A 26,592-nucleotide genomic window follows, 5' to 3' on the forward strand; every position below is an offset into this window, starting at 1 on the left:
CTGTTAAACTGCCCAAAGGAATGTAAATTGCTGTTTTTTTTATTCTCTTTGAGAAAGTCTTCTATAAAATGTAGGCACTCATTTTTATGAAAGCAAAACAGGTGTCTTGTTGTGGGAAAAGTTAACATTTTCAATGTTTGCTAAAGTTCCTCCCATGCTCTTAGAAGCTGTGGTTCTGGCTAAGTTGTTGTTGTTTGGGATACTAGCATTTCTGTGTCTTGATGTCTCCTTGTGTATCCCCTTTTCTTGGTTCTCTCCCCTTGACTCTCTGCTCATTCAGTTCCTTGAAAGCTCCTGACTTAAACCACAGATGAACCCACGGTAGAGGCCTTCATTAAACAAGAGTGAGTGGGTAGAACTATACATGGCCAATGTAAAACCGATCCCTTTTCTGATGTCAAAACCCCTTTATTTTCTACATCATGCTCTTGATTTTAAAGTATCATCTTAGGAAAATAGAAAACAAGCCCATCTTCCCCATCAAGTGGCCTATTAGTTGCAAAATACAAGAGACAGTGTTCCTTTCTACCTCTTTCCACAAGTCCTCAGGTGAGGGCCTCTTTGCTTGAATGTTTCTAAGACAATGGCTCAAGTTCCTTGCACAGAGATCATTGTCTAAGGAGGTCAGAACTAACTTGAGTCTGAGAAGAGATGGATGGGACACCACAGTACACACGTTTCTCCCACCGTGTTTCCTACCAGTCAGGATAATCATACCTCAGGAGGGCTGTTAGGATACCAGACACGTGCCCGTTTGCATCCTGGCTTCAACCCTTAGTTTTCCTAAAGCAAAATTCTTATTAGTTACTAGTCAAGGATCATCGAGCCTTTTCCCCATAAAGAGCTATTTTGTTTGTTGTTGGTGGTTTTTTTGTTTTGTTTTGTTTTTTGAGAGAGGGTCTCACTTCATTACCCAGGCTGGAGTGCAGTGGTGTGAACATGGCTCACTGCAGCATCTACCTCCTAGGCTCAAGTTATCCTCCTGCCTCAGCCACCCGTGTACCTGGAACCACAGTCTTGTGCCACCATGCCCAGATAATTTTTAAATTTTTTTTGTAGAGATGAGTTCTCACTTTGTTGGCCAGGCTGGTCTCAAACTCCTAGTCTCAAACGATCCTTCCAAAGTGCTGGGATTATAGGTGTGAGCTACTGTGCCCTGCCCAATAAGGAGCTATTTTGCAGGTGTACATCTCTTGAAACTGTAAATAAACTAGCTATCAAGTCAGGCACATTTAATTTGGATGCCTAAACATGTCACTTTTAAGGAAAAAATTGTTCTGTAGAGATTATGTTACTTGTGTGTTCTGATTAGTGCAGAACAGTCCAACTTTGAAGCCCTGTAAAATATTTTGAGCATGTTTCATTTGAAAACTACATGTGTTAGTAATGGGTTTTCTATCCCTGTATTTGAAAGATATGGCATAATCCACGCTGGTGGGGTAGGGAAATATCTCAGTGACTGGATCCTGCATGGAGAACCTCCTTTTGATCTGATAGAATTGGATCCAAATCGCTATGGCAAATGGACAACCACCCAGTACACTGAGGCCAAAGCAAGAGAATCATATGGATTCAACAATATTGGTAAGGTACAAATGTACTGTTGTCTACAAAGTGTTGACAGAATTGAATTGTAGCATCTCTGACTTTAGATGGTCTTTATTCTATTCACTGGGATGGCGGTAGTTAGGGACTCCAAAATGCATTGTGCCCCTAAAACATAACAAGGAATGTATATGGATGTATATATTTAACATGTGGAATGCCTCGCTAGTTTTAAATTTTAAATATATTTTTACTTTACTCTTTGATGAGTCATATAAATGACAGCTCTGTTTTCTGCATAAATCATTCATATGTATGTATATATGTATGTATGTATGTATGTTTATGCATCTGGATTTTAAGTACTGTATTTCCATACTTGGAATCCCATCAAAGTATCTTGTTTTGGCTATATGTGATTTATAGTACCAATTTTCCTTTTTCAGTTGGTTACCCTAAAGAAGAACGGTTTGCTGGGAGACCCACTCAACGAGTCAGTGGGCTCTACCAAAGGCTGGAGTCTAAGTGTTCCATGGGGTTCCATGCTGGCTGGGAGCAGCCACACTGGTTCTACAAACTGGGCCAGGACACTCAATACAGGTAGGAGAAGGACTTTACCTGCCTGTGGTTCTGACTGAGGGATGAAATAATGGGACAGCAAAAAGTGCTGATTCCCCCTTACACTCCATTTCTCCACCCTATTCCAAGGAGCACTGAGCCTTGTCCTACAAAAATTACTCTCTGGCAGTGGTGGCATTAGTCTAGCCCACAGGACACTGGCCCACATCTAGGACTTATGTGGCCCTGCGCGTCCTATAGCCGGCCTTGGCGAAGCCTCTTGGCATTTACCAGAAGCTCAGAGGAACCTTCCAACCCCCCTCCAAATTCCCACATGGCTTCAGTTGGCTCCTAAAGGTTTGCTGTATTTTAGGATGCTTCATGGAATCACATTGTGTATAACCACAAAATGTGGTTTGGGATTTTCTGTTCATCCTGAAATTGCTCAAAGCAACTGCATTCTAGAGTGTGTGCACTGAGCCATGCAAATTATATGCACAGTTGATAAATTAGGGGAAAAGATCACTTGCATAGCATTCCAGGTTAAGCGAAAACATAAAGTATGCCACTAAAACAATTCTCTGAGTTCTGGTAAAGTGCTACCTGCCATTGTTGTACTTTGGATTAATAGCGATTATATATTTTTTCCTCAAGAGAATCCACAGACCAAGGGAAAACAAGGTGCAAATTTGGAAGTTATGTTATCCTTATTTTTGAGCCGTCATTTTGCTTTTTACAATAGGTTTTGCTATTTTAAGACTAGATCTAATTGGTACAAAGTATAGCAGAGAACCCATTGTTGATGAATGAATTTGGGCTCTACAGGCAGCCAATCTAGATTATCTAGTGGCCAAATACTGATTTGGTTTTTCCTAAATGACTCTAATATATCACTTCTACTCTTCACTTACTGCTGATTGGATCTGGCCTAAGTTTCTTCTACCATTTAATAATTAAACTACTGATAATTCATATTACAGACACGGCATCCTGCTCTGAAGTTAAAACACCACATTAGAAGTCCACTTCGTAAAGCAGAAAAGAACTTTAGTAATGAGTCAAGAGACCTTTGTTCCAGGTCTGGCTCTGTCATTAACTAATGCAAAGGCCTTGGAAATCATTTTGTGCCTTTTCTCTGAAAAATGAAGATTTGGGACCAGATCCTTGTGTACCCCAGGTGTGGACCAACAGCATAGGCATCTCCTGGGAGCCTGGGAGAATGCAGACTGTGGGGTCCCACACCATACCTGCTGCTTCAGAATGTGGACTTTAACAAGTGCAAGTGATTTGTATTCCCATTAATGTTTGAGAAGCACTGAACCAGATAGCTCCACCCCGCCCCCCAACCCAGACACTGATATAATTAGGCCCATTTTAAAAAGCTCTCCAGATGATTCTAATATGCATCTAGGATTGAAAACCATCAGACTGGTTGACTTCTAAACTCTCTTCCAGATCTGAGAGCCCATGAATTGTATCTTATTTTCCAGTTAATCAGCACTTTACTCACTGTGAAATGGGTCAAAGGGATAAATGAGTAACTTTAAAAGATTAGATTCCAACATACATGAATGATTTGCAGAACAGAATTTCAGGTTGCATGGTCCCGCCTCCCAGAGTCCCACTCCCTGCTGCCCATAGGATTTTCTAGATGAGTAGGGCTTATTAAAATACCCTATTCTGTAATTTGAAAAATGAACGGCAGTTGTTTTATGACACTAAATGTTGTGTTTCAGGCCAAGTTTTCGTCGCACAAACTGGTTTGAGCCTGTGGGCTCAGAGTATAAACAGGTTATGCAAAGAGTAGGGGTAACTGACCTATCACCGTTTGGCAAGTTTAATATCAAAGGCCAAGATTCCATTAGACTACTGGACCATCTCTTTGCAAATGTCATTCCAAAGGTAAATAGCCTTGTAGGGATACAAGGTCCAGGATTCTGACCTATTTAATTCTTCATCCTCTCATTTCCCCCGCCCCCCGACCAAACCCACATGTTATTTTAGTTCACCTAATGATTTCTGGAAGAACACTAGAACTCTTCAACTGACCAAAAGTATACAAGCTAATTTTCTTTCTTTTTGAGAGACAGAGTCTTGCTCTGTCACCCAGGCTGGAATGCAGTGGTGTGATCTTGGCTCTCTGTAACCTCCTCCTCCCAGGTTCAAGCGATTCTCCTGCCTCAGCTTCCCAAGTAGCTGGGACTACAGGCATGCACCACCAGGCCCAGTTAATTTTTGTATTTTTTTAGTAGAGACAGGGTTTCACTATATGTTGGCCAGGCTGGTCTTGAACTCCTGACCTCAGGTGATCCACCCACCTCAGCCTCCCAAAGTGCTGGGATTACAGGCATGAGCCACCACACCTGGCCTACAAGCTAATTTTCAAATTTAAATTTTTGTTGAGTGAATTCTCATCCAAGGACCTTATGACTTTGCTTAATTGTTTTGATGGTAACTTAAAATTGAATTCTGCAATTAAATGAAGAATAACTTTTAAATGACAAAGAATTTTAAATGATTGTTTAAATGGAGAACTTCAAGTTACTGTTGGGTTTAGGTTTACAGATAATTCATACAATTGATACGAATGGTAAGAGTCAGATAGTTTTCATTCTTAACACCCATGTTGTTATTTAAATAGGTGTTAAAAGGATGTATGCGATTTTTAGTTCATCCTAAGGTAATTTAAAATTTTTTTATGTAGGTGGGTTTTACAAATATAAGTCACATGTTAACACCCAAAGGTCGAGTGTATGCTGAGTTGACTGTTTCTCACCAATCTCCTGGGGAGTTTCTTTTAATTACTGGCTCTGGATCAGAACTTCACGATCTTAGGTAAGTGCACACCTAGTAAGAAAATTTTGTACACATTATATATTGACTCAATCTTACATTGAGTTTTTCTTTTTACCAGTACTCGAAAGTACAACTTTATTTCTTCTTAAACCTAATGGTTTCAAATAAACTTTATGTTTTTTATACAAAAATATTAGAAGTGAGGGCCTCTGCCCCTCCCAAAGGTAATTCATCCATAGGTTACTGGTTCTAATAATATTAATTCCATTTATTAGGCATCATCAATGTGCCAGAACCTTTTTTAGACATTACCTTAATAAATTCTCTTAATATATTGCAAGGTTTATATGATTCCCATGGTCAGATAAGGAAACCGAGGTTTGGATTAAGGGAACTTAGTCACCCGAGCTTTTTGATTCTGATGTCCACATTCGGTCCACTTCTGTAAGCTGCCTTCCTAAATTATCTTTGTCCTTTGTGATGCTTTGTGCTTTCTGGCCCACAGCTAGATCTAAGTTGCTGACCTGCCAAGTCCAACGTTTACATGAATCTTTATTCTACTATAAAGTCTTTAGTCTAATATTCTGAAAACATTTGGAATATTATTGTTTAATAAATGTCTTACTCTGACAGATTCTCGCCTTAGTTGTAAAGTGATGCAAATTATATGCTCCAATCCAAGAAGTACTGGGGCCATCTTAATAGTTTAGCTTTGTGTAAATCCAGATGAACATTTTGTGATATACTTAGACAGCTCAAGGACTGCTCAATAAATTAGAAACCAGCCCTATAGCTGGGTCCCAATAACTCATCAAGCCATAGAAATTGAAACTAGAGTTTCTTCTTTTCCTTGTGATTGTCAGAGCAATTACGTGTCCTGTGGCAGGCACATGATTATCCCTTAGCAACATGAGTATACTCCTGTGTACAGGTATTAGAGAAAATTTGGGTTTAAATTAATTTTTGAAGGCTGAATCGTTAGTTTAAATGCAAAAGGGCTGTGTCACTATTTAAAAGAATTGTGCAGCAGAGCTCATTAAATTGAAAGATCCTTCTGTACTGTGAAAAATTACCCCCCAAATTTATAAGTGGGTGATTTAAAGAGAATAACTTAACATCTCAGGGGCTCAGTTTCCTCAACTTTAAACATCAGTGTGATTTCATGAAATGACACTCTGGGGACTTTCTGATAACTCTAGACACAAAGCATGTCTTCAGAGAAATAATTTGTTACCAAGGTACATTATTCAAGCAATATTTAACACCATGTTCATGACTGAAACACAGATGGATTGAAGAAGAAGCAGTCAAAGGCGGATATGATGTTGAAATTAAAAACATAACCGATGAGCTTGGAGTCCTTGGAGTTGCTGGGCCACAGGCAAGAAAGGTCCTTCAGAAACTGACCTCTGAAGATCTCAGTGATGACGTTTTCAAGTTTCTTCAAACCAAGTCCTTAAAGGTTTCCAACATTCCTGTCACTGCTATTAGGATATCTTATACTGGTAAGATTGGAAAATAACCTGGAGTAAGTCTCTGAAATTTAAAAGGTCAATTTAAATTTTAAAATTAAAAGGTCATGTCACCAGAAATGTGTGGGCATGTACACATGTGCACACTCACACTCACGTTTGTCCATGCGACTTTGGAGGAAGGTTTTTGTTCTGCCCAGCTCTTATGTCAAGTCTGTCTATTCACTCCTCATCTTGAAAGTGGTTCCACAGATTTCTAGTTGTTGCTCCAGTCCCATAGCTGCCTACCATCTGGAAGGACAGATAAAAAAGTGGGGGCTGGGTGCTGTGGCTCACACCTGTAATTGCAGCACTTTGGGAGGCTGAGGCGGGCGGATCACCTGCAGTCAGGAGTTCAAGACCAGCCTGACCAACATGGGGAAACCCCGTCTCTACTAAAAACACACAAAATTAGCCAGGCGTGGTGGCGCATGCCTGTAATCCCAGCTACTCTGGAGGCTGAGGCAGGAGAATTGCTTGAACTCAGGAGGTGGAGGTTGTATGAACCAAGATGGCGCCACTGCACTCCAGCCTGGGCAACAAGAGTGAAACTCCATCTCAAAAAAAAAAAAAGTGGGAAGAGGATTGGCTGAAATAGTCAAGCCAGCCAACTCTATCTGCAAACACTCAAGATGGTCTCCTGGAGCTAGAATCTCCCATAGAGACCATTTTGAAGGTATCAGGTACCTCTCCTAGAGCATTGCCAACAATCCGTCTTTCGTTCCAGACTGTAAGTTCACTGAGAAGTCTTCATCTAGCACCTAACCTTGCACATGGTAGGTATTTGATACAGAGATGAATGAATGCTCTTCAGTTCCCCAGTGGTGCTCTGGGCTCCCTTCTAAGTTTTTCTAGAACTCCTTGTCTCTCACAGGAGTACTGCATGCCCAAGCATTCATTCAATTATATGTTGCTCCTATTCTGTGGTATCCCATAAAAACACCTTACCATGAGCCTTCCACCTTGGGAAATGAGAACACAGATTGAAGACCATGGCTCTTCCCTGGGCTGCTGCTATACCTTTTCCCTGCCCTTCTTCCACCCAATCTTGGCAAATTCTAGAATAAAAAATGAGCAGGGCTGGATGCAGTGGCTCATACCTGTAATCCCAGCACTTTGGGAGGCCATAGTGGGAGGATTGATTGATTGTCCCAGGAGTTCAGGACCAGCCTGGGCAACATAGTGAGACCCTGTCTCAACAACAACAACAAAATAAGACAAAAATGAAACAAGAACAAGAAAAATAAGCAGGATTTTTTTGGGTTAAATTTCATTTCTTTTGATTTTTGCCCACAGCTCTACTGGTGAATGAAATGACTAGGGAAAAAGTGGGAGGGGGAGAAGTCCGAGAGTATGGCTTTCTCACTAAGAGGATAACTTGAATAATTCTTAATTGACTATATTTTTAAGCTTATGATTTTTGGGCAAGGGGTTGGTTTACACCTTGAACTCATTGCCTTGATAAACTGTGCCATGCTAACTATTCACCTAACGTCATTGTCCTGGAAAACAGTCAAGCCTCATTAGAAAGCTGGGGTCCAGGGTGGAGATTAATTCCTGCATTACAGTCTTTCTGTGTCATGACAAGAGGTGTCCTGCATACCACCACCTACATGGGGGTCAGGATCAGCACGAATGCATCTGTGATATGGTGGGTTTCTTTGCAGTGGGGTCTTGTAACTTTTTGTGAGCTGGTCTTTTTAGAGACTGACAATGCCTATGTTGCTTAAGTGGAATTTCTCCTGCTTTTATGTGTTCTAGCTAATGCACATTAGATCTAGTGATCATTATTCTTGCTGTGCTGCGGCACCTGTGGGTTTATTTCAGGTGAGCTGGGTTGGGAGCTCTACCACAGAAGAGAAGATTCTGTGGCGCTGTATGACGCTATCATGAATGCAGGCCAGGAGGAGGAAATCGACAATTTTGGAACCTATGCCATGAATGCCTTACGCCTGGAGAAAGCCTTCAGAGCCTGGGGGTCAGAGGTTTGAAATGCTAGCATCTTTATTAATATTTTATGTTTATCTCATTTTTGTATAAGGACTGGTTTGAACTGCAGTAACGTTGGTTTTGGCTGTAAGAGAAATTACGTATCATTAGATAACTTTATTTCATTAGGGAAAGAGGTTTTTCTCCTTAATTTCTCAAGTGAAACTTCAGTGGAATTCTGACATCATGTTTATTCTGCCTTAATTCATCCTAGCTGGCTGAGAGCCCTAGACAATCTGTCTTGGACTGTGGGGAGCCTGCCTGCCTCGTGGCATTAGAGTAACACTTTTCAAAGTCTCTCCTCCTCTGTCATTTTGCCCGTCTTCATTTTCTTCTTATCTTGTACCTTTTGGTGAATTAACACTCCTTTCCAAGGGGCAGGAGTGATGGTCCAGAATGTGGTGGTCCAGCCTTCCTCCACCATTAATAATGGTTATTAAGAGTTTCTATTTGTACGACTGGGCGCGGTGGCTCACGCCTGTAATCCCAGCACTTTGGGAGGCCAAGGTGAGAGGATCACAAGGCCAGGAGTTCAAGACTAGCCTGGCCAATACAGTGAAACCCCGTCTCTACTAAAAACACAAAAATTAGCCGGGTGTGGTGGTGCACACCTGTGGTCCTAGCTGCTCGGGAGGCTGAGGCAGGAGAATTGCTTGACCCCAGGAGGCAGAAGTTGCAGTGAGCTGAGATTGCGTCACTGCACTCCAGTCTGGGTGACAGAGTGAGACTCCGTCTCAAAAAAAAAAAAAAAAGTTTCTATTTGTGTAGTGCTTTAACCATTTACATATTTTCATATGCATGATTTCATTTTCCTTCTCAACTCTCCATTACCTCTATTTTACACATAATAACACTGAGACTTAGAGAACCACTTGGTCCAGATTACCTAGTAAGTGGCCAACCTGTGATTTAAACTCTGTTCTCCTGCTTTATTTCTAATATGGCAGGCTATCTCTGGACCCATTCACTATTTCAGATTTACTAGTTGTTTCTTTGGAAGACACTGAGGTTTTAGGCCTGAAAGGTAAGATAAGGGATAGTGGTAAAAGATGGACTCAGAGTGGGGACTCTTGGGTTTGAATTTTTCCTCCACCACGCACCAGCTATCTGGCCTAACCCTCCAGAACTTCTGTTTGCTTTTCTAAGAAATGGATTTTTTTATGCTACAGAATTATCATAGATAGTAGAGAGAGTCTAGAAGTGCCAAGCACATAATAAAGTGCATTTGATTGGAGGGGAGAGTGTGTTTCAAAGCCCAGGCAGGGACCCCGGGGGCATTTAGAGTACGCAGAAGCAAGTGGGCAAGGTCTCTGTGAGAAGTCCCCATTGGGATTCTCTAGCTACAACTGGGGACTGAGGCGAGGCTAGGCGCAGGACAGAAACGGAGGACAGAGCTGTCCCCACACTCTCCGGGTAATGAAGCAGCGGGAGCAGCCCTTTGAGAGTCAGCCATTTCTCCACCCTCCTGCCTTTTATTTTTTCAGATTTCCTCTCCCTGCGACCTCCTCTGGAGAGCTTTTCTTCCCCAGTCCCTCCAGTTTCCCAGCAGTGCCACAGCGCCCTCTAGTGTTGGTACTGCAATCCTGTGTGCTTCATTTTTATTTTTATTTTTCTTTGAAGAAATTCTGAAATTTTGAACAGATAAAAATAATTTTAGAATAGCTCAAATTGATTAAGAAATATGAGGCAACGTTTTATGTCATGTAAAACAAGCATTCCTTCATTTAGTTTATGTAGGTGCTGTGTTGCTTTAAAAGTTTGACTACTTTTAGGGGGTTTAGACTAGTTCTCTCACTGCAAAGAGAACAACAAAACAAAGAAAGAAACAAAACCATTAACTTCAGGTCTATTACCAAATACTGCCGTTAGCCCTGACTTGGTAGCTATCACAGTGACTTGGCCACATTTGAAGAGATAGAAATTCAAACTCTGCTTTTTCCTTTCTCCTCTCCTGAACTCTATCAGCCACCTTCCTACCATCTGCTTTCCCTCCGCCTTACCCTGATTCTTGGTTAATTGTAAGATAAGTAAATTGCTTAATAACTTTTCAAAACGTAGTTATGTAAAATTATTGCATGAAAACATGTGAAAATCTTGTTTCTAGAAGGAACATCGCGTGCATTCCCTCAGATGTTTATTAAAATGAGAGAGCTGTGGAAACAGTGAATTTTAGTTTCTATATTTGTTATATTCAAATGACCAGTTTTGCTGAAAGGCTACATTGAATTTTGGATTAAAAAATTATTTTCAAAACCAGTCTATAGTTTGCCTTTCTTTAGAATCTGTGTTGAAAAATCAAAAAGTGTTCTTTCTCCTAAAAACAAATATGAAAGTGATGTTACGGAAATGATTTGCACTCATCTAAGATTTAAAATGTGTGTTTCCTTTTCAGATGAACTGTGATACAAATCCTTTGGAAGCTGGACTGGAATATTTTGTGAAGTTAAATAAGGTATGTTTACATTCCAAAAGGTACTTGAAGTAAATCTTAACATTACAATGCTACTTTGTGACAGAGCCATGCTTTAAACTTTAACCAAGTATGGGTTATAGGAGAAACAAGGTGAACATAAATACTAGCATTGCTCAATTGTGTCATATTACTCTTTTGTCAACATTTGCTTAGTTCAAACTATTGGAGTGTGCTTGCAGATTTAAGATAGCAGAGTCCAGCATCTTTAAGGGCTAAATCTAAATTCTAAGAGAAAAATTAGTAAGGATAAGATGATTACCTGTCAGATTCTAGTAGACATTCATGTTGGAAGTGCGCCATGTTGTGTATTTTACAGTAACTCCTGTGACTTGGGAAATTGCACATTAGCTGATAAAACATACTGCATTCATTGATCCTTCTGGATACTCACAGCGTGGAGCAGCCTGGCTTCAGCAGATCTGTCCGTCTGCTTGTCAAGCATCTTTGTGTGTAACTGCAACATCTGAATATAAACAAGAAACTAATACAAGCTCAAAGAATCATAACTGATAAGACACTCCAAAGGGAACTCCTACATCAGTGGTTCTTAAAATGTAGCCTTCAGACTAACAGCATCAGCCTCACTGGGAGCTTGTTAGAAATGCTAATTCTCAGGTCCCACCCTAGAACTACTAAATCAGAATCTCTGGGAGTCAGGCCAACAAATCTGTTTTAACAGCCCCTGCAGGGGATTCTCATGCATCTAAGGTTTGAGAAGCATTACTCTAAATAATTACGGTGGAAAAGCATATCACGAGGCCAATTTATTAAAGCCAACCTCATATGTACAAGTCTTAAAAATATAAATGAGGTTACTCCATTGAGCAGTGCCTAAGAATGGTAATAAAAGAACTTAATAGAGCTGTGGTGAGTGGTAGTATTGAAAAGCAAGGGCAGCAGCGGCTACTGTTTAGGACATTTGTTAGAACTCCAAAAATAAAACGTCCTGCCCTAGGTGGTTATAAGCTAAAGACTGATTTCCCATCCTGTGGAAATACGTGAATACAAGTATATGACTCAATCAGGCCAAGGAAACCTTTTTCATGACCCTGCGTCAGTTCCCAAATTCTCAGCTATAATATTAACATAAAACGTGTATTTATAGTATGAGATTTTAGGAAAAAGAGCCTCCTAAAGGGTTTTAAAGGGAATATCTTTCGGTACGTTCTCTCCATGGCTTTTATTTTTATGATGTACCATCTGCCTCCAGACCAGAGAAAGCAGGTGCTTGGAATTTGGGCAGACCCTAGCAGCAGATTGCTCCCTCTGATAGCAGAAGCCGTACTTTAGCTATTTCAAATAAGGTTAAAAATGGCCCGACTCTTGAAAATGCTAAATTTCTGTTGTTGGTCACCAATAGATAGATAGATAACTGATTCTTTTGCTTCAGTGTTCAGATATTATTGTTTAGGGATAAGGCATAAATAATCCCCTGGTATTGAAATGGGATTTTCAAAAATCTTTTACGATTATTAGCAGGGGTGGATTGCGTATTTGTTAGTTAAGTTATATGGCCAAATAACCAAAACTCATCTCAGAATGAAGTTAGTTTGACAGATACTAGTTTTGATTTCTGGCATGTTTTTATAATTTCTGAATTGTTGTTTCCCATTCAAGTGTCACAAAGTTAATTCCTAATGATTTTATAGGGTAAAGGTCCTTGTATCCCAAGGACCTGGCCCCCAACTGAGCCAGTCTTTTTCAGTTATGTCAATTCAAGTGGCTAGTTGGTATTAACCTACTCATAATGATGCTTGCTAATCTCCAAAAAAGGTGAATAGATTAGATCGACTTTGGTGGTTTTCGTAGCAGTCTATATTATGAAACAGATTCCTGGAAAACTTATTAAAATTACAAACTAAGCTTTGTAGCTTGACCATTCAAGTCCTGTGCCTAAAAACCAAAATGTTACCCAAACTGGCTTCATATAACATTTTAAATACTGTAAGCCTATATTGCTTCAGAAAATCGATGCTATAGGAGAACAGAAGCAATAGCTAATACAGAGAGATATTTATATTTGATACCAAAACAAACACAGCAAAAACCTTGGCATTTTACAATTGTTTGAAATCAGCTACTTTTCCCTTCAAAGCAAACATACAGAATTCTCTGGTTTACTCTTAGGCATTTACACAATGATCGTTTAAGCCATGATGTGAAGAAAAGGTAGAAGCAGACTATGTCAGAGCTAGATCGGTCCCAGGGGATCAGCTGGTACTCCCCTCCCCCATCTGAAGTGGGGAAACTGAAGCACAGAGAGGGAAAGTGACCTGGGGGAGGCCATTGCTTTAGCTCAGGTCGAACGCCACCCTCTGACCTCATCGTGGAGCTTTCCCACCCACCACTTTCCCCCCACAAGGTCGTTTTCCACAGTGGGCTTATCAGACTTGAAAGACTGCCCAGGAATTTCTCTCTCTGGCAACATATATTATTTGTATGGACTACCTTTTATTAGTGGACACTTCCCCCACATGTTTTTGCTGTAACTAATTTTGTGTTTTATGATAGGATCAGAATAGCTGCTTTGCCCATTTTAAGAAGGAAAATGGCTGGGTGAGCAGATGGGCCATCAGGCCTTATTAGGGTGAATTGTGTTCTTGTCAAAACCTGCAAGAAAGCAGGGAAGAAAAATGGAGTACTGAAGAACTCTTTCATCACAAAGGGAGACAGTGCAGTGGCCCTTGCTTCCTTCCCTCTTGGAGTTGTCCCAGCCTCCTTCCGCTGGTGTTGGTTTATGTGAAGTTGATACACATGTGTCATTCATTCATCCATTCATCTAGAAGACATTTATTAAGTACTGCTGATTAGACACTTTGCTAAACCATAGGTCTAAATGTTAAAGATATACTCCTGATAGCTCTCAGATCTCATGAAGCTGGAAACAAATGGTATTTCAGGAACTAAAGCTGTAGGGATATGTTCTTAGCCGTGAAGATAACCCTTCCACAAGCAGAGGGCTCTCCAGCCACGTACAACACTGCCACCTTGTGGGAAGTGCTCCATAGAGCCCTGCCAGGAAGCCTTGACCAAAGCTGCGGTAAAAGTAATTGAATCTGTACTTTTAAAATCTTCTTAACTAAAAACTCTTCACCTGAAACAACTCATATCATTGTTCTCAATGGTATTTTTGGTATGTTTCAAAGGAAGTAACTTTTGGGGGGGAAATCAGTGGCCTTTTTTTTAGCTGGAAATGGAGGAAATGCATTAATCAAGAGCAAAAGGAAAATCAGCTGCCTTTGGATAGAGTCATAGGTATTCCTGGAATTTTCCTTGTGGAAATACTGAATTTTTGTCTATTTCTGAAGAACTTCCATGAAGATTCACAGAGACTCAAGTATTAAGCGTAAAGTGTTGAAGCAGGTCAGAAGAACTTGTTTTCTATAATATGTTTCTCCCTCTCTCTTTCTCTCCTTCTCCCTCTCTTTCCCTTTTTCTCTCTCCTTCCCCTCTCACCCTGTCTAGAGCTTCTAACCAGTAGAAACAGAATAAAATGTGATCTCTATTAACCATAAGTTGTAAGACAATGTTGATTCTAGAAAATGCAGGGTCTCTTTCTGAGGAAAGATTTCAAGCATAACTGTTCAGTAACCAAAAACAAAACAACCCGAAACACCTGGTAAAGAGGTAAAACACTCAGCACCAAGCCTTCTACACCCCAGGTATTCAGTAAATATTAGCTATTATTAAAACATCAGTGTTAAAAAAAAAACAAAGAAAAAATCAAAGTGGAATGAAACCATTGTTAATAGACAACAAGTTAGAAAGAAATTGTTAATATAGTGGTCAAAGTATCCAATTCTCTTTGGGAAATTTGAGGTAAATGGTAATATATTGAGGAGGCAGAAAATTTTCAGTGATACTTAGCCCTGACTGGACATTAGAATCATCTGGGGTTTGATTCTTTTAAATAATATATTGCTGTTTAAAATCCCAAGGCCTAGGCTACACCCAAGATGAACTGAAAAGGAATCCCTTGTAGGGACTCAGGCATCAGTTGTTGTTTTTAATTCCCAGGTGATTCTCCAGAGATGGAGAATTACTGTTTTCAACCAAAGATTTTCAACTGGCTGAACATATTATCCTGAAGAACTAAAAATTACCTGAACTAAAAGAACTAAAAACTAACCAAGTAGTTCTCAAGGTGTGGTCCACAGACCAGCAGCATCACTGTCACCTGGGGACCTGCTAGAAAATTCAAATTGTTGGGTACCATCCCAGACCCCCAAAATCAGAAACTGCCAGGGTGGAGCCCAACTATCTATCTATCTATCTATCTATCCATCTATCTATCTATCTATCTATCTATCCATCTATCTATCTATCCATCTATCTATCTATCTATCTATCTATCTATCTATCTATCTATCTATCTATCTATCTATCTATCTATCTATCTATCTATCTATTTTTTATTGAGAGGGAGTCTCGCCCTATCGCCCAGGCTGGAGTGCAGTGGTGCAGTTTTGGCTCACTACAACCTTCACCTCCCAGGTTCAAGCAATTCTCTTGCCTCAGCCTCTCCAGTAGCTGGTATTACAGGCGCCCGCCACCATGCCCAGTTAAGTTTTGTATTTTTAGTAGAGACGGGGTTTCACCATGTTGGCCAGGCTGGTTTGCACTCCTGATCTCAGGTGATCCACCTGCCTCAGCCTCCCAAAGTGCTAGGATTACAGGTGTGAGTCATCGCACCTGGCCCAACAATCTATTCTAATAAGCCCTCCAAGTAGTTTCAATGCAGTTTATTTAAGAACACGGACCTACCCCAAATCAATTAGATTTACTCTAGGTGTAGGGTCCATGATTCCTTTTTAAAGCTCCACAGGTGATTTTTTTTTTAATGCACTGAATATTGAGAACCACTGTTTTAGTTCTTTTAACTTCATATCAACTACAGTCTTGACAGTACATAGGAAAGTAGAAAAACAGGTGGATTGGTCAGAGGATAGTCCTATAGAACTGTGGTGGAATGGAAGTAAATTGATAGATCTAGAGCCTATTCCGGCTAGGCTACAGGTTCTTATTCTGCCCCACATCTTTGTTTTTGCTTTTAGAACTGGGTAGTAAGTGAATTTTTTTTTTTAAGTCACCAAATTCTAGCTGTGTGGCCCAGGAAAGCCATTTAACTTGATTTTAATGCCTAAGATTTTTAATCTGTAAAAGAAGGCTACTTTTGCAAGTCTAAAATCCTATGGAATGCCTCCTAGCACAGTGGTTGAAGACATTGGTGTCATGTTATCTTTATGAGCCACATAATTGTGTCATCTGAATTAAGCTATCCTTGTTCTCTTACCCATTTTGACTGCTGAGTGAGAAGGCGAAGGAGAGGAGAAAGGAGGGGAGAGGAAGAGAAGGAAAGGACAAGGAAAGAAGTAAAACCTAGTGGAAGTGTAGCTGATCATTCCTGAAACACCTGTCAGGATACATTAAACTAAAGCCATTGAATCATTATTTTCATATATATCCCATTTCTGTTATGAAACAGTACTTTGTTTCTACCCTAAAAGCTGAAATGTGATGTTTAGCTGACTGCTTTCAAATTGGGATATCCATGGAAGCCCAGGTCTAGGAATGAATTGAAGTAATTTTTAAGATTGCTTTTAGTTTTCTTATTATTTTAACAGTGTATTTGAACATGCAATAAATTGACATATTTAAAGTAAGCAATTTGATAAGTTTTAATACATGATACAGCAGTGAAATCATCACCGCAGTGAAGATAGTAAACCTATCCCTCATCCCCAGGGTGTTCATGCCCCTTTGTGATCCCTACCCATCACCCTCCCCACAGCCTCACCTACCCCCCAGGCAACAATTTATGTCTGAGACTATAGATTATTTTGCAATTTTTAGAATAAATGCACAATCTATAAAACTGGAATCATAGAGTATATGCTTTTTTGTGTGTGAAGTCTTTCCCTCGGCATAACTTGAGAGTCATTCGTGTTGTTATGTTTATTAATCGATCATTCCAAGTAGCATCTCATATCTGTAATCCCAGCACTTTGGGAGGTGGAGGTGGTGGAAGGATCACCTCGACCCAGGTTTGAAACCAGCCTGGGCAACATAGTGAGACTTCTGTCTCCACAGAAAATTAGCTGGGCATGGTGACGCATGCCAGTAGTCCTAGCTACTTGAGAGGCTGAGGAAGGAGGACTGCTTGAGCCTGGGAGATCAAGGCTGCAGTGAGTCATGTTTGTGCCACTGCACTCCAGCCAGGGCAACTGAGCAAAGCTCTGCCTCAATAATAATAATAATAATAATAATAATTCATTCCCTTTTATAGGAAGTAGTATTCCATTGTATGGATATACTACAATTTGTTTATATACTCACTCGTTGATAAATATTTGGGATGTTTCCAGTTTAGGGCTATTACAAATAAAACTCCAGTAGTCTCTTGGTGTACCTGGGGGATTGGTTCTATGACTGCCCAAGGGTACCAAAATTTTCTTCAAGCTCTGCAGTTTGTCTGTGGAACCTGCCTATAGAAAAAGTTGGGTTTTGCATCCTGTAAATACTGTATTTTTGATCTGCTTGGTTGAAAAAAATGCACATATAAGTGGACCCATGCAATTCAAACCTGAGTTGATCAAAAGTCAGCTGGCACCATGAACGCTGGTGTACAAGTATTTGTATCAACATAGGCTTTCTTTTTCCTTGGGTAAATACCTAGTAGTGAAATGACTGAATAAAATGGCAAGTGTATGGTAACTTTGTAAGAAACTGTTTTGCCAAGCTGTGTGCCATTTTATATTTTACAATCCTACCAGCAGTATGTGAGCTCCAGCTCCTCTATATTCTTGTCAAATACTTTCCATGGTCAGTCTTTTTAACTTTAGCTGTTCTAAGAGATATGTAGTGATGTCTCATGATGGTTTTAATTTATTTCCTTAATGACAAATGATGTTGGACATTTTTTGATGTGCCTATCTGCCATTTCTATATCTTTTTTTGTGAAATGTCTGGTTAAATCTCTTACCTAGGATTTTTTTTAATTGAGTTTATAAAGTGCTTTCTATATTCTTTGGCAGATACATGCTTTGCAAATTTTTTCCAGATATCTTGACTTTTCATTTGTCTGATGGTGTCTTTCAAAGAGCCATTTTTAATTTTTGAATTTTAAAAGTTCTTATCAATTGTTTTTTTGAATCATGCTTTTGGTTCATATCTAGGAAATCTTCACCTAATCCAAAGTCATAAAGATTTTCTGCTATGTTTTCTTCTAGGAGTTTTATTATTTTACTTTTTACATTTAGGTCTATGAACCATTTTTAGTTGATCTTGTATCTGGTATGAGGTATGGACTGAAGTTTTATTTATTTGTACTTGGATGACCAATTGCTTTCAGCACCATTTGTTGAAAAGACTATATATTCTGAATTTCATTGCCTTTATATATTTGTCAGTTGTCCATATGTTTGTAGGTCTATTTCTAGACTCTGTTGTATTCTGCATATCTATTTATCTTTCCAAAGGCCAGTACTACACTGTCTTGATTACTGTTGCTCAAATAAGGTTGTGATAGCCCTGCAACTTTGTTCTCTTTTTTTTTAAGCTGTTTTGCTATTCTAGGTCCTTTGAATTTCATTAATTTTAGAATTGGCTTGTCAATGTGTACCAAAAAACCTGCTAGACTTTATTGGAATTGCGTTTTATCTATGGGTCAATTCAAGTATTCCAATTCATGAACAAGGTCTATCTCTACATTTATTCAAGTCATCTTTTATTTATCTTAGGAATGTTTTATAGCTTTCAGTATACAGGTCTTACACATCTTTTAACATATTTATCCTTAAGTATTTCATGTTTTGATACTATTGTAGATGGTATTTTTAATTTCAATTTTCAGTTGTTTATTGCCAAAATATAGAAATACAATTGGTCTTATACGTTGATCTTATATTTTGGAACTTTGCTCAATCTGCTTAGTGGTTCTAGTAGCATTTTTGTAGATTCCGTCGGATTTTCTACATGGATAATCATGCTGTATAAAAATAAAGCTTTTCTTTGTCTTTTCTAATTTGGATATCTTTTATTTCTTTTTCTTTCCTTATATTCTTTTCTTTTTCTTTTCTTTTCTTTTTTTTTTTTTTTTTTTTTTTTTTTTTTTTTTTTTTTTTGAGATAGAGTCTTGCACTGTCTCCAGGCTGGAGTGCAGTGGCATGATCTCGGCTCACTGCAACCTCCGCCTCCCGGGTTCAAGTGATTCTCCTGCCTCAGCCTCCCAAGTAGCTGGGACTACAAGTGTGCACCACCATGCCCAGCTAATTTTTTTTTTTTTTTGTATTTTTTTAGTAGAGACGGGGTTTCACCATGTTGGCCAGGATGGGCTTGCCTTATGTTCTTGCCTGGAAGTTCTTTACCAAGTTGAAGACATTTGCTTCTATTCCTAGTGTTAACTCTTAACATTTTTTAAAAAGATCAGGAATAGATATTGGATTTTAGCAAATGATTTTCTGCATCTACTGAGATAATCATTTTGTTTGTTTTACTTTGTTATATAATTTATTACATTTATTAATTTTCTAACATTATGCCAACCTTTCATTTTTAGGATAAAACCCACTTGGTAATGATATATCAACTTTTAAAACATCATTGGATTTTACTGGATAATTTTTTAAAATTTTGCAGCTATATTCTCCTTACAGCACTTAGAGCTTGCCATTATTTTGTTTATTTTTCGTGTTTTTCTTTTGAACAGAATGTAAGCTTCCTGAGTACAGGTGCTGGCAATACAACATATGTTTTCTTTATTATTTTTATCCCCAACACCTAGCTCAGGGCTGGCACATAGCAGATGCCCAGTAAATATTTTGTTGTTGAAAGTAGTGTCAAAAGATGATGCTTGAAAAGTCCTGGGCCATCATGAAGGGCCTCACGTGCCAAGCTAAGAAATTTGGAGTGTATCCTGGGGAACCTGGGGAGTGACCCAAGAATTTTGAGTAAGGAGTGATACTCTGGTGATGGGAAACAGATCAAAAGTGAGTTTGTCTGGTGACTGGGAGACCATTCTCCTAATTATCAAATAAATCCAGTAGACAGAAGGCAAAGGTTTCAACTAAAGCAGTGGTCATAGGATGGAGAAGAAAGAGCAATGAGTGCTATTGAGAAGGAAGGGTGGATACCACATGACGGACTACATGTGAAGGGGTGGAGAGGAGGATGTTAATGAACTGTTGGTTAACTAGGAAACACAGGTGGAGGCGTGTGGGTGGAAAGTTGGGAGGACTTGGGTTGGAGGACTCTGGGGTAGCCAAGCAGAGAGTCCCAGAAGGCATCTGAGCATGTGGGTTTGGAGAGCTTGGCTCTGGAAGTATGGCTTAGGACCCTTCAGATATAGGTGGTCATTGAGGCAGGTAAGTGTTGCCAATCCGTCTTCTATAGCACTCTGCACTTTCCTCTGCCCTGGTACTCACCATGCCTTATATTCCTGGCCACCTCCTCAGGTAGACTGTGGATGCTGTGAGGACAGAGGCCAAGAATCCTTAGCCTCACCCCTGTGTCTGATCACTAGTGAGGGCTCCGTAAATATTTATTGAAGGATTTGAATTGTGATTCTGCCATTTACTGATTTGGACTAGATGCATTGCTTAATCTATGAGCATTTCAGTTTTCTCATCTGTAAAATGAAGAAAATGTTCACTCCATAAGTTTGTCATAAGTATTAGATGAGATAAAGAACATTTGGTACCTCACTAAGTGTTAGTTCCTTTCCATCTTATTGAATTGAATCTAAATAAGTCATTTAGAGAAAAGGAACTATACATGAAATCCTTTTTCTTTTTTTAAGATCTCAGTAAGGAAGATCTTGGGTCCCTATTGAGGCCTCATTTCTTCATGCTTTTAAAATTTCCTTTAATTATTATTTACTTTGCATTTAGGCTTAAGTGCTATACTTAAAATACCAAATGGGCAATTGTTCTTCACTCTACTCTAGAGAGATGAAATCTATTATGAAAACTCTATATTGTAGTTGTTGGCCAAAGCAGTTAAACATAAATCTGATAAAGCCACAGATTCATTTCACAGTTTTCTTTTTAATCATTACATTATAAAACTGAAAAATAAGTGTTCTCTTTAACATCTAATCTAGTAAGATTTAATATTAAAGACATGTAATGGGGGCTTTAATTTTGAAAATCTAGTTTGATTTGAATGCTAATTAGCCTGATTACTTGCTGGCTTAGGAACTATATTTTAGTTATTTTCCCAGGTTTCTATTTGAATAGGGTTCCTATTCTAGTAATATTAAAGACTTTTGAGAAGGAACTTTAACTGGTCAGTAATTTTGGTTAGAAAAATGCTATATGAGTGCTTCTTTTAAATTGCTAAGGGCAGAGAATGAAAACTACCTGTATATGGGAGTGATATGATTTGGATCTGTGTCTGCACCAAATCTCATGTCAAATTGTAATCCCCATTGTTGGAGGTGGAGCCTGGTGGGAAGTGATTGGATCATGGGGGTGGTTTCTAATGAATGATTTAGCACCATCCCCCTTGGTACTGTCCTCACAAAAGTGAGTGAGTTCTCATGAGATCTAGTTGTTTGAAAGTATGTAGCACCTCCCTCCTGTCTCTTGCTCCTGCTCCTGCCATGTAAGACATGCCAGCTACCCCTTTGCCTTCCACCATGATTGTAAGTTCCCTGAGACCTCCCCAGAAGCCAAGCAGATGCCCACATCATGCTTCCTGTACAGTCTACAGAACTGTGAGCCAATTAAATCTATTTTCTTTATAAATTACCCAGTCTCAGGCATTTCTTTATAGCAGTGAGAGAACAAACTAATACAGAAAAATGGTACAGAGGAGTGGAATATTGCTATAAAGATATCTGAAAATGTGGAAGCAGCTTTGGAGCTGGGTAATGGGCAGAGGTTAGAAGGGTGTGGAGGGCTCAGAAGAAGATAGGAAGATTAGGGAAGGTTTGAAATTCCCTAGAGATGTGTTGAATTGTTGTGACCTAAATGCTGATAGTGATATGGACAGAGATGGCCAACCTAAGGAGGTCTCAGATAGAAATGAAGAATTATTGGGAATGGGAATAAAGGTCACTTTTGTTATGCCTTAGCAAAGAACATGGCTGCATTGTGCTCCTGCCCTAGGGAATCTGTGGATCTTAGAAACTGAGAATGATGATTTAGAGTATCTAGTGGAATAAATTTCTAAGCAGCAAAGCGTTCAAGATGTGGCCTGGCTACTTCTGACAGCCAGTGCTCATGTGTGTGAACAAAGAAATGATCTGAAGTTGGAACTTATATTTAAAGGGGAAGCAGAGTGTAAAAGTTTGGAAAATGTGCAACCTTTTCTACCATGTGGTAGAAAAGAAAAGCCCATTTTGTGGGGAGTGATTCAAGCAGGCTGCAGACATTTGCATAAGTAAAAAGGAGCCAAGTGCTGATAACCAAAACACTGGGGAAAAAGGTCTCAAAGGCATTTCAGAGACCTTCACAGCAACCCCTATCATCACAGGCCCAGAGGCCTAGGAGGAATGAATGTTTTGTGGGCCAGGCCAAGGGCCCCACTCCCCTGCATGGCATTGGGACACTGCTCCCTGCATCCCAGCTGCTCCAGCTCTAGCTGTGACTCAAATGGGCCCTAGTAAAGCTTGGGTTGCTGCTCCAGAGGGTGCAAGCCATAAGCCTTGGCAGCTTCCACATGATATTAAGCCTGTGGGTGCACAGAGTGCATGAATTGAGGCTTGGGAGCCTCCACCTAAATTTCAGAGGATGTATGGAAATGCCTGGATGTCCAAGTAGAAGCCTGCTGCAAGGGTGGAGCCCTCATGGAGAATGTCTACCTAAGACAGTGAGGAGGGGAAATGTGGGGTTGGAGCCCCCACATACAGTCCCCACTTGGGCACTGCCTAGTGGAGCTGTGAGAAGAGAGCCACCATCATCTAGACCCTAGAATGGTAGATCCACCAGCAGCTTGCACCCTCAGCCTGCCAAAGCTGCAGACATTCAATACCAGCCCATGAGAGCAGCTGCGGGGGCTGAACCCTTCAAAGCCACAGAAGCATAACTGCCCAAAGCTTTTGGGCACACCAGTGTGCCCTGGGTGTACGATATAGAGTAAAAGGAGATTATTTTGGAGCCTTAAGATTTAATGACTACCTTGGTGGGTTTCCAACTTCTGTGGGGCTTATAGCTCCTTTCTTTTGGCCGATGTTTCCTTTTTGGAATGGGAATGTTAACCCAGTGCTTGTATCCCCATTGTGTATTAGAGGTAACTAACTTGTTTTTTATTTTACAGGCTTATAGGCAGAAGGGGCTAGCCTTGTCTCAGATGAGACTTTGGGCTTCGGACTTTTGAGTTAATGCTGAAATGAGCTAAGACTTTGGGGAACTCTGGGAAGGCATGATTATAGTTTGCAACATGAGAAGGATGTGAGATTTTGGGGTTAGAGGTGTAATGATATGGTTTGTATCTGTTTCCCCACCAAATCTCATGTTGAATTGTAATCCCCAATGTTGGAGGTGGGGCCTGATGAGAGGTGATTGGATCATGGGGGAAAATTTCTCATGACTGGTTTAGCACAATCCCCCTTGGTACTGTCCTCACAATACTGGGTTCTCATGAGATCTGGTCACATAAAAGTGAGTAACATCTTTCTGCACTCTATCTCTTGCTCCTTCTCCGGCCATGTGAAGTACTGCTCCCCCCTTGCCTTCCACCATGATTCTAACTTTGCTTGGCCTCCCCAGAAGCCAAGCAGATGCCAGCATCACGCTTCCTGTATAGCCTGCAGAACTATGAGCCAATTAAATATCTTTTCTTTATATATTACCCAGTCTCAGGTATTTCTTTATAGCAATGCAAGAGCAGACTGATACAGGGAATATTCACTTTTCAGCCAATAATAACCAACTTTAGTTGCTAAACTAATAATTTAATGTTTTGCTATCAAGGAGATGTTGAAATTGTGGTTACTGTGAACTTATGTGGATTGTTAAGAAGTTCTGAATAGTGGAAAAGGAACCAAGAGTCGAGAAGCCTGGGTTTGAGGTTTGGTGCTAACTCACTTTGTCACTGCTGGCAAGACCCATAATTTTGTAGGGCTTTAGTTTTCTCATATGGAAAATGAGTTTGGACTAAGTTTTCTGCTTGCTTTAAGACTCCTGTGATTCTAATTCTGTAAATATGAAATGAATAATGCTGTAATTTGTCTATTATGGGGGTTGGGGATGTTAAATGAATTCATTCCCCCAAATGAATGAATCCAGTTTATGGCTTTATTGTAAGTTTCCTGAGGCATATACAGTGGCACAGGTGCACAGGGTACTGCACAACTGAGTAAAGAAAGTTCAGATTGACATAGACTGTAGGTGAGTGATGGCCACAGGCTTCGGAACAGGATTCCCACCTGGATTACTTTAAATGATGATCCAAAACCCATTCTAAATGAGAAGCTTTTCAGGAAAGTATTGAGGGATAGTGGCGCAGCCTGTCATCTGGATTTCCATCTTCACTCTGCCACTTACAGTAGCTGATGACCAGAGTCTCTGCAGCCCTTCCACGCCTATAAGACACAGGAGACTGATTCCACAGTGCTGTGCCTAATTTTGAAGGAAGCTTTACTGGGACAGAGGATGTTACACTGATTCCCTTATGTCTCTAGAACTTTCTATGAAGGTGTAAAAATCATAAAAGTTTTATAAATTTAAAACAAAGAATAACATGTGGAGGCAGAAATTCAAACAACAGAAGCTATGATAGAGGTATGGACAGTGGGAGCCCAAGGAAGAATATGACCAAATTTTCCCTGGGGTGGCAGAGTAGGGCTGGGGACAGCATTCCATCATCACCAATTGTATAGAGAAGTTGCTTGAATTGAGTTTTGAAAGATGAGTAGATTTTGATGGATACAAAATCAATAAAACAATTGATGACTTCTTTGGATTTTCTGATGGGTTTTTGGCTTCATATAGATGGAAAAGAAAAGGTCCAAGACTGTATTTTCATAATCTCTCCCCAGTGTCTTATAGCCCACTACCCTGACTCTCCATATCAGACCCTGCCTACCATGCTGCTGTCAAATTTGACTTTAACTACATATCTGAGAGCTCTCCATTGCCCTAAGAATCATGACCAAAAATATACTGATTTTCTTTCATTTACATGTGCTTTTAGGTAATATGGTTCTTATAATAGAGCTAATGAGAGATGAGTAATTATATTTCACTTAAAATCTACTTAATGTTTTTATATAGGTAGATATTATATTTAGTATGTATTACAGGTGGCTGTTTTAATGACTCATATTGCTATTTAAAATTAATAAATTTTAAAAACACAAGCCAGGACTATTTTTAGGCTATAGTCTCAGTGCTCCAGAAATTTATACATTTTTCAAAGATATTAATAGCTATTTATATAGTTAATTTGGCAATGACTTATTAAAGAAATATATTTCTGTTCTTGGGTCATCCTAAAAGCACCAATTTTAATTACAGCATTAACCTTCAGACACATTTTCATCTCATTTATAATTAATAATTATATAGTACAGTAAAATATATAATCTTGGGAGCAAAGCCAAGTAAAATGAAAATGAAATGCTATCACTTAACTTAAAATCTTCCTAAGTCAGGAGCCTTGTTGGTTTGAGACAGGGGGATTGTGCCAATGGGCAGGTGCAGCCTCCTGCCTGTACTTATAGCACTTATTGAAAGTGTTCCAGCTGGGTGAGGTGGCTCACACCTGTAATCCCAGCACTTTGGGAGGTTGAGGTAAGCAGATTATCTGAGGTCAGGAATTTAAGACCAGCCTGGCCAACATGGCAAAACCCCATCTTTACCCAAAATACAAAAATTAGCAAGGCATAGTGGTGTGTGCCTGGTCCCAGCTACTCAGGAGGCCAAGGCAGGAGAGTTGCTTGAACCCAGGAGATGGAGGTTGCAGTGAGCCAAGATTGTAACTACTGCAAGTATCACCACTGGGTGATAGAGAGAGATTCCATCTCAAAAAAAAAAAAAAAAGAAAAAGAAAAACAAAAAAGAAAATAAGTGTTCCTTACTTTCAGTGAGATTTTTGTTGTTCTTTTTGTTAGACTATGTTTTATTTCATGTCTGAGGATGAAATTACTGAAAAGACCCTATTCCTAATTTAGGGATATACAAATGCAGATATCAAATTGCATTAGTCTTAACATTCAGAATGTTTTCAGATACTTTTACATAGTACACAAATATTATTTTGTAATAAATGTCATTCAAAATAGGTTCTGGTCACCTAAAAGAAATTTAAAAGAAACATTCTTTATTTACAGTATTTATATCATCTGTGTTTTCTAATGATAGACTCCAGGTACAGGCATTTTAAAAAATATGGATAAAATCTAAAGGTGCAGGTTTATCTTGTCATGTAACTAAGCCTCAGTTTAGTCTTTCATAAACTGGGGATTAAAATATCCATCTTAAAGGGTTGTCATGAGGATTAAATGAGCTTGTGAATGTGAAGCCATCATTTTAGTATGTGACACATAGCAAGGGCATAAGAAATTGTAAATGTTACTTATTAATATTTTATTATTTTTTAAACTGAATTTACTACTCTAATTTTTTTTCTAGAGAAAGTTTTCGCCCACTCACCCCCAACCTTTCCTATTTCCCTCATGGTTAGCTAATACCTGATGTTCCTTCTCAGCCTTTGGTAAAATGTGAATTTGACAAAGGTAGAGTTAGTCTCCCCTTCCAGCACATCTCATCCCTCGCC

General features: G+C 39.5%; 1 protein-coding gene across 4 annotated transcripts in view; it reads left to right on the top strand.

Moving 5' to 3' along the window:
• DMGDH (dimethylglycine dehydrogenase) overlaps positions 1 to 26,592 on the top strand; it is a 70,824-nt gene that overhangs the window by 33,563 nt on the left and 10,669 nt on the right. For all 4 annotated transcript variants that reach the window (XM_050795665.1, XM_050795662.1, XM_050795664.1 and 1 more), the window contains exons 8-14: positions 1,415 to 1,584; positions 1,992 to 2,145; positions 3,840 to 4,005; positions 4,808 to 4,938; positions 6,187 to 6,404; positions 8,238 to 8,395; positions 10,792 to 10,851. In XM_050795665.1, coding sequence (XP_050651622.1) covers positions 1,415 to 1,584; positions 1,992 to 2,145; positions 3,840 to 4,005; positions 4,808 to 4,938; positions 6,187 to 6,404; positions 8,238 to 8,395; positions 10,792 to 10,851 — 1,057 coding nt within the window. The remainder of the gene's footprint in view (positions 1 to 1,414; positions 1,585 to 1,991; positions 2,146 to 3,839; positions 4,006 to 4,807; positions 4,939 to 6,186; positions 6,405 to 8,237; positions 8,396 to 10,791; positions 10,852 to 26,592) is intronic.

The sequence above is a fragment of the Macaca thibetana genome, chromosome 6, assembly GCF_024542745.1.
Source record: "Macaca thibetana thibetana isolate TM-01 chromosome 6, ASM2454274v1, whole genome shotgun sequence".
NCBI classification, from domain to species: Eukaryota; Metazoa; Chordata; class Mammalia; order Primates; family Cercopithecidae; genus Macaca; species Macaca thibetana.